At 34.3% G+C, this 14,708-nt stretch overlaps 1 protein-coding gene across 1 annotated transcript in view; it reads right to left on the bottom strand.

The window, feature by feature from the left end:
• LOC107671707 (zinc finger protein 521) overlaps window positions 1-10,758 on the bottom strand; it is an 87,046-nt gene extending 76,288 nt beyond the window's left edge. The window contains exons 1-2 of the mRNA XM_016464637.1: window positions 10,318-10,758; window positions 2,552-2,614 (exon numbers count right to left, since the gene is read on the bottom strand). Of these exons, the coding sequence (XP_016320123.1) occupies window positions 2,552-2,614; window positions 10,318-10,357 (103 nt within the window). The 5' untranslated portion in view covers window positions 10,358-10,758. The remainder of the gene's footprint in view (window positions 1-2,551; window positions 2,615-10,317) is intronic.
• Window positions 10,759-14,708: the final 3,950 nt, after the last annotated feature.

Below are 14,708 nucleotides of genomic sequence, written 5' to 3'. Positions count from 1 at the left end.
GATAGATAGATAGATAGATAGATAGATAGATAGATAGATAGATAGATAGATAGATAGATAGATAGATGTAATAAGTAGCTATACCTACAAAAAAAAAATTCTACTTGCCCACTATCTGGAAAATTGTGATTTTATTCTGAAATTGCATATTATTTAAACCAAAAATATAACTGATCACCAATTCTAATAGTCAATATAAGTATAATAATCAATTATAATAGCTTAATCCCAAAATTCTGTTATTTTCTGTAATAATCTCTTTTTTTCTGCCTTTTTACTTTACATTTTCTGCTCATAAGTTTACATACCCCTTGCAGAATATGCAAGCTATTAATAATTAAAAAAAAAAAAAATAAGAGAGATCATAACAATGGCAGCACAATACATTAAGAGTGAGGGGTGTAAACTTTTGAAACGTTTGTTAATTTGTGTAAATTCAGTTATTATTTTGTATTGTGGACTATATTTAGACATCTGTGGAAACAGCTTATTCAGAACAGTACTAAATAAAAATAGCATGCAATTTTTATGCTCCCTCTTATTTTGTTAAAATTATTAACATATTCTGCAAAAGGTAAAAGTATTGGTAGAACTGCATCTTTAAGTCCTGTTTTCTGACATCTTTTAGATCTGAAAGAAACGACTCTCAAATATGAAATATCACAGTTTGAACATGCATTGCTGGGCTGAAATATCAGTTGCTTTCATCATCCATTGTACTGTATTTATGTCTTCACAGCAGCGCTAACAGATGACAGGCTCGCAGGTACCATCATCTATATGAGCTTTAAAATAAACACACATGAGAGCCGACCTTTACATGAGACAAATGAAGCAGCAGATCCGCTGGAAAAATAGCATGCAATTTTTATGCTCCCTCTTATTTTGTTAAAATTATTAACATATTCTGCAAAAGGTAAAAGTATTGGTAGAACTGCATCTTTAAGTCCTGTTTTCTGACATCTTTTAGATCTGAAAGAAACGACTCTCAAATATGAAATATCACAGTTTGAACATGCATTGCTGGGCTGAAATATCCGTTGCTTTCATCATCCATTGTACTGTATTTATGTCTTCACAGCAGCGCTAACAGATGACAGGCTCGCAGGTACCATCATCCATATGAGCTTTAAAATAAACACACATGAGAGCCGACCTTTACATGAGACAAATTAAGCAGCAGATCCGCTGGACTCACTCATGACCTGATTACTGCTCACCGCCACTGAATGCCACATGCATGACAGGAGGCATTCATCTACTGAACCACCACAGCTCACATCCGCTCTATAGACATCCATATAACAGCACAAAGAGCTGCACTGCCACGTGCAAATCAGATTCATATATACATTATCCATCTGGGTTGACTTTCATGGCACACAGAAATGAGTAGGGACACATTAAGGCACATAATGGATCTCTAAAAAGGGAAGATGATCTCTGGGAGACATTTGCAAAAGTGCTGGAATCTTATACGAGCTAGCTAAATTAATTACATTCAAATTCAGTATAATGCTAATACATTTAACAGCTGCTGGTAGATTCAGTCCTGCATTCCTTGTCACTTCTCTTCAACTGAAAAGGTCAATATTAGCTGAAAAAACACACTGATGCATGCTGCAAAAAGCTCTTGCAGTGCAAATGCAGGCTATACAAGACCTGCTGCTGTCAGATATGTCATTAATAATAATCAAACACAACTACACAACTCACTGTTCTTTGGATAACTTTAGCTTTAATAAGCTATCTACACTCAGATACTGAGAACCTTCAATGCTTTTTTGTGTATTGCTTGAAATTTTCTTACAGTTGACTTATCTTTACTTACTTAATTGAACACGGCTTGAAGGCTATGTGCCATTGTTTTCACTTATTATTAATTTGCATTAATATATAACGTTTTAAATAGTTAAAAAGTTAAATGAGTTAAAATATCCTCAATTAATTGGTATCATGAAATTTCACTGTTATTGGTACCAGTTGCTAAACTTTTGGTACAGAGACAACTCTATATGGAACACATTCATTCTAGTAATGCATTCTGTTTAAAAAAATCATATGCAAATTTGGAAAAATAGAGTGTCAGAGTGACGAACATCTTTGAGGAATAAATGAATTCAGTCCACGCTCAAGAAACTGCATTTGAATCTGTTTAATGTATATGTATAAAGGTGTTATCATTCTGGAATATGCAACCTCATGAGAGAAATGTTAAAATAGTATGCCACAGCAACAGTATGTGTCATCTGCATTATTAGCATTATAAACCTCAAATCCTTGCAAATAGATTTTTTTATTTTGACTAGCAATATTTGTACTGACTGCATGGCCTCAGTGGAGCCGCATAGTTTCCTTACATTGCTTTGAAGTGTCTTGTATGGAAATTCTCGGACAGTTTGGAACATCGTTTACCTTTGCATCAGCTGATTTGGATGTTTTAAACTCTGCTTTCTATTGTCAAACCCCAATCTGTATGTAAATCACACAACACATAGCTTTTACACATGCACAGAGCTTTCACTGCTGAAAGAACAGAATAAAACATTACCGGTTAATACAGCAGACTGCCTGTGGCTCTGGTGCTCTTCTGACACATTGTCTTCTACTGTCACTGAGAAAGAGAATTTGACTGTTAGCCAACAGCAGAAAGACCCACTCTCATTATTACTGAAAAAAATAAATATATAAATATATATATATTTCTGTCTATATTTCCATTCTGATATAGAGTGATATCGCATGACTACGAGTGTGATATTGTTTTTATAAAACAGTTCAATGCCACAAATGTGCAAATAAATAAGAAACAAGAACAGTGTGTCTTAAAAACTATTTCCTTCCACCATGGATTCAAATCTCAGTTTGCCAGTTTAACTGCTGAGCTCAAGCCTCTGTTGCTAATTCGAAAAACGACACTTTAGAGCTAGTAACGAAGGAACGTTGAGTTGCTTCATTAAAAGCTTACTGAATTACTGTATTAAAAGCTCACTGTATTGAGTAGAGTATTATGAGAAAGAGATGGACTGAGCGAGTGTGATTACCTGCATCTGCTACAGCATTCATTCTTCAACTCAGTCTCATATTCACAATAAAACATTAGTTTGAATGTCTGCTGAGGAAAGCGATATCTTTGTTGTAGTATCCTTTCAACGGTTAAAAGATTTCCCATGAAAATGCTGGTCAATGCATTTGTTGGCTGCGTCTTACAAGTTGTTGTTGAATGTAAAAATAATGTCCTTGTTTCGTTCCCTTTCAATTTAAAAGTCTTTACTACTGACTCACCCATAAAGCCAGTCTCTTGTCGCTATGTAATGTCGCAACAATGTAACTAAAATCATCATCACTACCACACATATGGTTTTGATACCAAATACTATTATTAAATACTACTATTATTTATATAACATATTATTTGTAAAAGTATAAGATGTTTGTACAATAGGACATACACACAAGCAAACAAATCAGTCAAAAGTACAGTGCTCTGGTACAGCATTAAAGTTATATAAAAATATAAAGTTATGAAACTTAACTTTGCCTTCAGCCAAAACTATTTGCACTGGAACAAGTAATAGATTAATGAGACCAATAATTGCATGTTAGATTTACCCCAGAAAAATATGGCTCATATTTATCCACTACATAGATGTTAGAGCATTCTATAATAACATAATTCCATATCTACTTCAGTCATAAAACCCTAGATGGCACAGGTTGATAGGTCCTTTACATGCAATCGGCTGGCAATCACATAATTTAGTACATGGCACAAGCTGATTGGCCTCTGCTGCAGCCAATGAGATTAGCTTGCTCAACATTTAAATGTTCACTGTAACCCTCCACCTCCCCCAGCACCACCTGTCTAGATCTGCTGCAGGATGTATGCCTATTCATTCAGTACAATATCTGTGTATCTGTTGGCAGTAGCAAGTCCATACTTGTTCTGTAGCAGCAGATATAGTCCACCATGACCAAATACATTAACTCTGACATATGGATTAACGAGCTAAAACCATTCCGAGAGTTGTCATAAACTAAATATTTAATTATTTATTAAAATTTTACAAATTCCAAACTCACTCTGCAGTTGAAATAATGTTGTAATTTAGGCTTAGCAACATTAAATAACTTAGTATTTTGCTAGGTGGTTACAAAATGTAAGAATGGGAACAATCGTTTAAGAACGAGCCATTGAAAATCCATTTTTGTTGACCACTAATCTGAATATTGATGAGGATGCAACCCCCTAATGGTGCGTCCTCAATGTATATGTATTGGTGCTTCCTCAATGTATTACGGTTACTTTGGTTGATGTGATTTCTAAAAAATAAAAATCCTTTTATGTACGGTACAAATGGCACCTTTCCAGCCAACATGCAGCCTACAAATAACCCACATATAACCTACAAACATAAAACAATGTTATATGCCAATAAAGTGATTTTTACAGGTACCAGTGTTCCACCAACAGAGTTTGTGATGCAAAATGTGTCTGCCACTTCATTAGAGACTCATTCTCTACCCATTAAACAGGAAATGTTCCTCCTGTATGCCAGGTGTGGAAACCTAAATGGATTTTAGAATCAGGAGAAGAACAAAGACTCCCACCTGCTTCATGAGAAATTAGGCTTTCTGGGAGGAGACTTCAGCTCTACCCCTGCGGTCTCCATTATACCTCCACTATCGGCACTTTCATTTCCTGGCACAGAGGAAAGGGACGCCTGACGAGACCTCCCACGCTGGTCTCTGGCACTGACTGACAGCCCAGAATGCTGCTTTGAAAAGCACCTTTAAAAAGAAGTCCTCCATCTGACACAATTAGGCTGAAAGGCCAATAGTTGTACAAAGGCAGGCTTTCTACTCAAGCACGAAGATACAGTAAACTTACGCCAAATAATCCAAAACAAAGTTCATCTAAAAGCAAATTCATCATTTGACGTGAGTTACTTGCCATTTAGCAGACATTGTTCAAAAGCAACAGTACGCCAGTCAGTCATTTAGAGTCTACTGAGGAGTCTGGAAGTATATTTCATACTCTACGGTACATAACTGACAGACTGGAGAGCTGGAGAAATTATAATCGTGCTCTTTGGCTCAACTTTATTTCAAACTAAACGTTGCATCCCAGATCTTTAAATATTAAAGGGATAATTCACCCAAAAATGTAAATTCTGTCAACATTTACTCACCCTCAAGTTGTTTCCAACCTGTATGAGTTTCTTTCTTCTGCTGAACACAAAAGAAGATATTTTAAATAATGTTGCCAACCAAAAGGTTTCTAGTCCCCATTGACTTCCACACTATTTTTTTTCTATGGAAGTCAATGGGGAACAATGAATATTTGGTTATCCACATTCTTCAAAATATCTTCAATATTCATACAGGTTTGGAACAACTTGAGTAAATGATGACAGATTTTTCATTTTTGGTGTAATTATTCCTTTGAAGTGTCTTTCATAATCTAGCTAGTAAGTGTCACAACAATCCATTTTACATCCTGCCAATTTAACTGCATCAATCTTTCTAGACTTATACATCATGAGTCATTTGTGTTGGTCAATGTTTTATTTAAAACACAAAAATGCATTGTGATTTATTAAAGTAACATGCATGCATATTCATCTATGCAAACAAACTAGGTTACATGTGTGAACTACCGGCAACATGGCAGAAATGTCGTGGTCCTCAAACGCCCATCCATCACGAGACTAGCCATGATAACATGATTCAATCAACATATTTTAAGTGAATTTTGGGAGCTCACATAAAAATGCTACAACAGTAAATGCAAACATTATGTAATTGTTCATTTGTGCAAGAAAGCATTTTTAAAATAACACTCCGATCTCTGTTTACTTACATTGTTTGTATTTCACCTTTTGTTGAATTCCAGGTAGCATTTATACAGGAAAAGTTATTGTTCAATAAATATTCTGCAGTAGTTTGGCATTCTTTTTATCTTTTTCTATGTATGTATTATTTAGTTAGTTAGTTATTTTTGCCACAGATATATTAGGGGAAGTATTTTAAGAATTCGATAAATGCGTTTTAACAAGGTGGCACTGAATAATTGAATTATATATTTTCAGGACGAACTGTAGTTTGATTTTGTGAAAAAAACTTTTTTTTTTTTTTTTTCAAATATTAATAGGCAGTGTAGCAGTTGTGTTAAAATATTTATTTTTCTAAGAAATAATAATAAAATATGATGCTGGATTATATTAGGACAGATGCATTGATATTTTTGACTTTGTCATAGAACAGATGTTTTCAAGACACTTGTGCATGTGAATTGCACTTCTGAATACATTAATAGAGTGGACAAAAAAAATATTGACCTACATGTAAAAAAAAACTTCATAGACTTTTAAGGGAAATAAAATGAGAATTTGAGTAATTCTTGAGAATTTACTGTTCTTAAAAATGTATATAGACATGATTATCAGCATTCCACTCCAAACATTCCCTTTCTGGAAAATCTCAAAGCTTAACGACATTCATCACCATCCCTCTAAAATGTATTGGATTTTCCAGAGCTACTCTCTAAAGTAACACTCTTCAGACTTGACGTCACAGATGTGTGATGGGGGTTTTCAGAGGGCAGAGGACACAAGGCGCAACACTACTGTATGAAACGAGACCCTCATGAGGTTAAACCTTTTACAGGCAAAGACTCAAAGCCAGACTGCATATGAAGTCAATACATGTGCAAATAAAGTATGACACCAACTACAGAAAAATCACTGCTAAAATAATACAATCATTCTCATTTAACCTCAAGGATACCAATTATTTAAAGTTATGAAGTAAAATGTTCATATTTTCCTAAACTGTATGCAAGCACTAGACCAAAGACATTCAGCAGAAAGCCATCGCTCTTAAAACACATTAAGAAATCACAGAAGAAACAGCAGAAGTGACAGCTCAGCTTTATGTTCTCCAATGATAATCATTATATTTCAATGTAACATCAAAAAAAAAATAATGAGCTCTTCATCACAGACCACTAACAGGACTCTACATCTGTGAACAGTCTCTATGTTTGTTAACTTAAATGCATACAATGTTGACTGTTTATTATCCAACAAGGAACAGTAAAGAAACCTACAAACAACACAAGCAGTACATTCTCAATTTCCTGAATATTTGATGCACCTTTAAAAAAGAAAACAATATATGTGTCCCTGGAGCACAAAAGCAGTCTTAAGTCGCTGGGGTATATTTGTAGCAATAGCCAACAATACATTGTATGGATCAAAATTATACATTTTTCTTTTATGCCAAAAAATCATTAGGATATTAAGTAAAGATCATGTTCCATGGAGATATTTTGTCAATTTCCTACTGTAAATATACCAAAACTTATTTTTTGATTAGTAATATGCATTGCTAAGAACTTCATTTGGACAACTTTAAAGATGATTTTCTCAATATTTAGATTTTTTTGCACCCTCAGATTCCAGATTTTCAAATAGTTGTATCTCAGCCAAATATTGTCCAATCCTAACAAACCAGACATCAATGGAAACCTTATTTATTCAGCTTTCAGATGATGTATACATCTACATTTCGAGAAATTGGCCCTTATGACTGGTTTTGTGGTCCAGGGTCACATATTGCTAAATTGACAAACATAATCATGCACAGTTTAAATATAATGTATATTACAGTGTGTGTACATAATAATTTATAAGTGATGCATGTACAATATGTGTACAGCAACCAAACACTTCACATGGTCAGACATTTCTGATAAGTCCCTTTATCAGTCAGCAAACTATTGATCAACAATCTAATACAGTCCAAATATTTGTATGTAAAACATGTCAGAGCTGTTTTTACTGATTTATGAACATTTCTGTAAAATGCACCTCAAAAAGCATCCAACTACTGAGCATAAGTAAAGGTAGCCCTTAGGAGCTCATTCTCAGAGACAGAGAGGAATGTGGCACGGCGTGTGTGTGTGTGTGTGTGTGTGTGTGTGTGTGTGTTATGCAGACGGGCAGCTCTAAGTAAATGTCAGCGTGAGAGGAGAACGTGTTTGCATATGAGCGGATGATGTATGTCTTTGGCCTGAAGACATTTATTCCCTTAAGCAATAATGCTGTCACCTTTGTCCAGCGCATTATATATTAAAATGGCCTTTGGAAAAAGAAAAAAAAAATGCCTATATGAAATGTCTTCCCTGAGATCCAAACACACGGCTCATATGTATCTAAACTAGCTTGTGTCTCCATGACAGAGGACAGGATTTCACACACCCTCACTGACCGCCATCACCTCTCGTGATGTGCTTGGACGCTTTTACAGGCCAACACATTATACTCCATCACACCGGTGCCAGAGCTTTCTCAGTATGAACAGCACAGGTAAGAAAGTCTGTGTAAGGTTCAGTCTAATGAGTGTTTCTTTACAGCTCAACAGCAGAGTCTGGCAGTAACTCCAACATAATGGGTGAAATTACCAAGGAATGTACAGTACAAACTGGTAAAATGTTAAACTTATATGCAAAGTTGCTTTGAATAAAAGTGCCAAATGTATAAATATAAATAGCTTCAAAAAGGAAACTGGCCCAAGATTGTACATAACGCTTTTATTTCTTGAGCTACTGTTACATTAATATCTATTCAAAATCTTTGTCCTCCTATTTTTCCACCCATTGACACTCCACTATAGACTTAATTATGTAACAACCAAATAACCGCAAGCATAAAAGCAACTCAATTCAAGCGGCTAATATTCATTATAATTTTATTTATCCAGTTGATCTAATTCATGTGTATTACCCGATTCACTCGTACATTACAATGTGTACTTTATGCAAACAAATTAATTATGTCTACAAAAAAAGAACAAAAAGAAAACGAATGCAATGTAAAAACATGAAATTTCAAATTAGGTGTCTCTGACTAGTTGCATCAAAATTAAGTGTTTGATGCAACTTACTCATTGCGTAGTTGTAAACTTACACGGGTAAGTTTAGGGAAAGGTTTGGTGGTAAGGGTAGGTTTAAAGATGTAGCTGTAGGGTCAGCAGTGTAATTATAGATGTAATTACAGAAATTAATTACAGATGTAGTTAGTTACACAAATAAATCCATTTGCAGGCAGGTAATAGCAGCACAGAAATTTATTCTATGAATATTATTAAAAAATAATAACACTAGTAACAGCATCCCACTCGAGTGCCAATTCTGAGGGGCCATCTCACCCTAAAAGGGTCTAATTTTATCTTCTTGCTTCAAAAAGAAATAAATAAAATGCATCTACTAATCTAGCAGGAATGTATCCACAAATCACTAACTAACAGACAAAAAAAAATCTTGATATGTATCTTAATACAATGCCAGATCACTATTTTCTAGAGACAAAAAAAATGTAAATTAACCTCAAATCTGTTTAGACTGACTAAATCTCACATGTGTTTAAATTCAGATGTAATGACAAAATTAAGAAGTGCATGGCCTTGTGTTTAGATTAGATGTTGTGCCATCTATGATCAAGAGAAAAAACAAGGAATTAGTAAAGTGGCTCCAAGCATAATGTACCTGTAATTTTTGTTTTTAACTCATTTGCGGAATTATAACATAGACATCATTAATTTATATTAATTCATAATTATTTAATAACGTGGAATGCCTGTCCGACTAAAACAGAAATAAATTAGTCATTTTTTTTTTCTCAAAATTTAAATAAAAATCCTCTGTAAGATTCACTTTTACAAACATATGTTATTAAATCCAATGCGACATACACAGAACATCATCAGTGCCAAAGACTCTGTTAACGATAATCAAATATCACAAACAGAACTATCTTGGATGCAAAGCAAGAACACATCACAACAACATGAGGACAGTATACTGCTGAAAATGTGGTAATGGTCAAACGATCTATAACGTTTATCCTATTGGTAAGCATCCACTTTCATGATAGAGCTCCGCTGCAGTCACGTGATGTGTCACTCCAAACTTGCATGCCAATTTAACATCCAGATCATATATCATCACTTCTAGCACACATCGTCCTGAACTCTCCAATGAGTCCAGCAGATATAAAACAGTGCGTTCCCGATGCATTCTGACCCTTGTAATTACTGTCACACATCAAGTAGTTCATAAAGCACATCTTTGGGTATTATAGTTGCTCACGAAGCTCGCGCATACGAACGATCCTTCAATTTGCGCACTTGAGCGCGTGGAAATAACGGTGTTGCATAACGCATGCATTTATCCCGAGAAGCTGTTTGACATCCTACAAAATTCCTTTTTTGGTTTCTCGAAAGCCCGTTTTACAGGTATGGAGGAGCACTTACCTTTCAGAGCTCTTGGTTTGGCTTGTTTGCGGCGCGACATCCTACAGAAACCCTCTGAAGATCATTCATATATATCTATATCTCCTCTAATGTGATCATAAAGCTCATTAAGTCTGACACCAGTTTACTGCACGTTGTGCATTCGACGTAAAAAAAAAAAAAATCACAGTGGTGTTGGTCAATTCCTGTTGGTCTAGATGTGTCTGTTTAGAGCGGCTGAAGAGTTAAAATGTCATATCCATCTGCTAATATCGCGCTTTAAATTCATATACATGTTTGATTTGATCAGTTGCATGCACGATAGATTTCAAACGCCGCTGTAAATGTGCGGGGGGGAATCTAATAAAGCGAAAAACGAGTAAAAATGAATTATTTCCTTACATTGGCACGAGCTAAAGACTAATTGAGACTGTCAAATTTCTAATTTCGTCTGGAGAATCAGGACTGAGTCTGTTTAAGAAGAAAAAAAAAAGAGTCGGAGAGGAACATGCGAGCTCCCTCCTCGTCACCAACCTGCGAGGTCTCGCTCTGCGCTGTCGCTCCGGTAGTCCACATAATAATGGAAAATGGAAGCGAGGCCCCCAAAGCCATGAGGACGGCTCCAGAGGGGGCCCCATCCCCGCAGGGACGCGCCCTGTGCGTAATCACGGAGGAAATCATTGTCAGCCTGCTGCTCTCAAACACTGACAGAGAGGCATGATTAAAATCCGAGGGACGTCGGCAAGATCTGGCGTCTGGATCGGGGAGTCGCCGGATCCGGAGCCTGGACTTCTGTTGCGTCTTGTGAAGGCGGATTGGTCCCCCTTCTGGTAGACCAGACTCAGCAGCGTCTCTATGAGAAATGCGCATTCAAATGCAGAACCATTTCACATTTTTCAATTGCATATTGCATTTCAGATTGGATAATAAAGGGTTGTGCCTCCGTATGTTTAGACTTGGGTTACTCACCACAGTTTTATGGGATATTTATGGAAGTTTTTCACACTGGGCACAATTTTTGTTGGGAATGTCAAGACTTTATAATGATGATAATAATAATAATGCATTAGGCTATGTTGTGGCCACTGACTGCCCACACTCCAGTCACACCTTCTCCATCTAGGTCTGATATGATTGGCTGGTTTTACAATGCTAACCATAAAAACATAACATAAACTCTTTGAAATGTCAAACATAGCAGCTTTAAACACTGGCAGTTCTTTCCCTTGACTTGAAAAAATAATAAATAAAATAACACTTGATTTCAACATTTTTCTCCTTATCCAGTCCTATGCAAAGCATGCTTTGAAGATTTCATGCAAGAACTAGAAATCTACTGCCCAGTTTCCAAAGTAGGCTAAACAATAATATTTTAATTAATTAATTAATTAATACAGATATGTGTTTACATTACCCAATATATTAAGTTAATATAATGATCAACATTGTTACGTCAACAGAACTCATAAAATATAATTTGCAATTTAAAAGGTTTAATTAAAGGGGTCATATGATGCGATTAAAATGTTTCCTTTCTCTTTAATCACAGCACAGCTCGCTTTTTCAGACCGATGAGCTTTGTAAAAATCGACGCGTTTCAAAAAGGCGGGGCATAGAGGAGAAACAATAATGTACAGTATGTGGAAAATAATGTTTTTTTTTTACTTTAAACCGCATAAACACATTTCATTACACCAAATACACAAAATAATGTTCTTTTTAGCAACATCATATGACCCCTTTAAATCAATCAATTAGAATTTTTAACTTGCAACTATATGCATTTAGAGTGTGTTACATGTACTTACTATTACAGCTGTTACATAATGATTACAAACAACTAACTCTAAACCAAACCCTATCTAAACCCAATAGTAAGTACATATTCAGTACTTATTTGTGTAATTATACTGTAACAACATCACTTTAAAATGAAGTGAAACCAATCATTTTTTAACTCGTTTGCAGTTTTAGAATAATATTTTTTTCTGTTTTTTTAAAAATAAAATGTTTAAAATGACATTTTAGAAATAGCTGTACACACATACAAAAAGTGGAGTGCTGTGTACAAACCAGCAAAAAGAGGGTGAAATATAGCGGCGTTCATGATCTAAACAATGCTTGAATCGTGGCCCAGCATAGAACATACTGATACATAACTGTACCCTAACTGGTGCAACATTCAGGATATATTGAGGTATTGGAAGCAGACTCGAGGATTTTCTCTGTTGCACAGGGACTGAACAGGCGCTGAAGGACTTCATTAAGTTGTGGTTGTTCATTAGCATGTCATGTTGTGACCTCCAGAGTTGTATTATTTGTGTAACATCCTCACTATATTTATAAAGCCTTTACATGTTGAGAATCCTCTCTAAATATTTGGAATCACCCCCGAGTAAATTCCCCACTTACCATCTGACAAAAGCACAAACAAAGTGTGATCAAAAGACGCAAGATTGATATGATTTGCTTTTTTGTTGCAATCATAGTGTTTTCAGGATGTAAACATTTTTTTGGTATGTGGTTTCGTTCTGTCAAGAGGTCTCAGTTGTCTTTCAGATGAATATGGTCCCAGCATGCTGTCAGACTCTCTCCCCAAATCTGAAGCTCTTTTATACCTGCAGCCCCCAGCCGTTCCTCACAAACACAAACAAACAGCGCTCCAAACCCGCACAGACTGCTCCAGTTTTCATTAGGAACAACACTCGTATTCTTCCAGTTTGGTGTAGTTTGCAGCACAGAAACTTTTCATCGTCACGTTTATTGTGTGAATTAGGAAAACTTACTAAGGGCCTGAAACTGGCAAGTCTCTGTCCTGTGAAAGCTGTTAGGCTGTGCTTTCTAAAGAACATGTCACGCATGTTTATATTTTATAATCACAAGATGTAAAGTGTGGTCAGCTGATATTATATATATATACATACACACACACACATACATATATATATACATACACACACACATACACACCATCAGAAGCCATATACACATACATGTATATATAAACTAAGTAAAACTAAAACTGAAATAAAATGAATAAAAACTATGAATGAATGGATGAATGAATGAATGAAGTATTTATATAGAGCTTTTCTTATGTACTACTCTACACACACCACATACATGTATATATAAACTAAGTAAAACTAAAACTGAAATAAAATGAATAAAAACTATGAATGAATGGATGAATGAATGAAGTATTTATATAGAGCTTTTCTTATGTACTACTCTACATACACAGCACTTTACAATCATATATAAATGCTTAATACATTCGTTCAATAAAAACTATATAGACATATTAAAACAACTACTAAAATGACAAAAACACAACAAAAACACGACTAAAACTTTAATAAAATAGAAATAAATATGGAAAATATCAAAATAAAAACTGATTCAAAATATTAATAAGACTAGTATCTCAATACTAAAATAACACTGCACAACAAATACAGTAACAAATAATACTAAATATATATCTATATACTGTAAAAAATGTAGAATTTTTTTCAAACTTGCAAATAAAGAAGTCTTCGTTCTTCAAATAATAAAAAGAAGGTCTTAAACATTAAAGATATTTAGTTGTACTACTCTACATACACAGCACTTTACAATCATATATAAATGCTTAATACATTCGTTCAATAAAAACTATATAGACATATTAAAACAACTACTAAAATGACAAAAACACAACAAAAACACGACTAAAACTTTAATAAAATAGAAATAAATATGGAAAATATCAAAATAAAAACTGATTCAAAATATTAATAAGACTAGTATCTCAATACTAAAATAACACTGCACAACAAATACAGTAACAAATAATACTAAATATATATCTATATACTGTAAAAAATTTAGAATTTTTTTCAAACTTGCAAATAAAGAAGTCTTCGTTCTTCAAATAATAAAAAAAAGGTCTTAAACATTAAAGATATTTAGTTACTTAGCAAGTTTGCGGGGTGTGGGGGATTTATATATATTTTTTGGTTTATTTTGAACATTTATTTGAAGCTTTCGAGTATATCGGGTATGTGAGGTTCTATATATTTTTGAATTTTATGAGTCTTTCTTGCTGTTTCCTCGTAATTGTGAGAACCTTTGTACGTTGTGAGTGAAAAAGTTGTTTCTAATATATAAAATGTATATATATATATATATATAGTACTATTATAATTATATTAATCATCGTATTTTATATTGTCATTTTTTTTTTTATTGACACTCAAACGATTGGGATCAGTAAGATTTTAAAAAACAATTATTGTTTCTTTTGTCTCTTCTGCTCATCAAGGCTGCATTTATTTGGTCAAAAGTAAAAAACTAAACAAAAAACATTTATTTGATCAAAAATACAGTAAAAAACAGTAATATTGTGAAATATTATTACAATTTAAAAT

Source organism: Sinocyclocheilus anshuiensis, unplaced genomic scaffold (genome assembly GCF_001515605.1).
Source record: "Sinocyclocheilus anshuiensis isolate Anshui unplaced genomic scaffold, SAMN03320099.WGS_v1.1 scaffold524, whole genome shotgun sequence".
Lineage (NCBI taxonomy): Eukaryota > Metazoa > Chordata > Actinopteri > Cypriniformes > Cyprinidae > Sinocyclocheilus > Sinocyclocheilus anshuiensis.
This window is presented reverse-complemented; position numbering and strand designations above follow the sequence as displayed.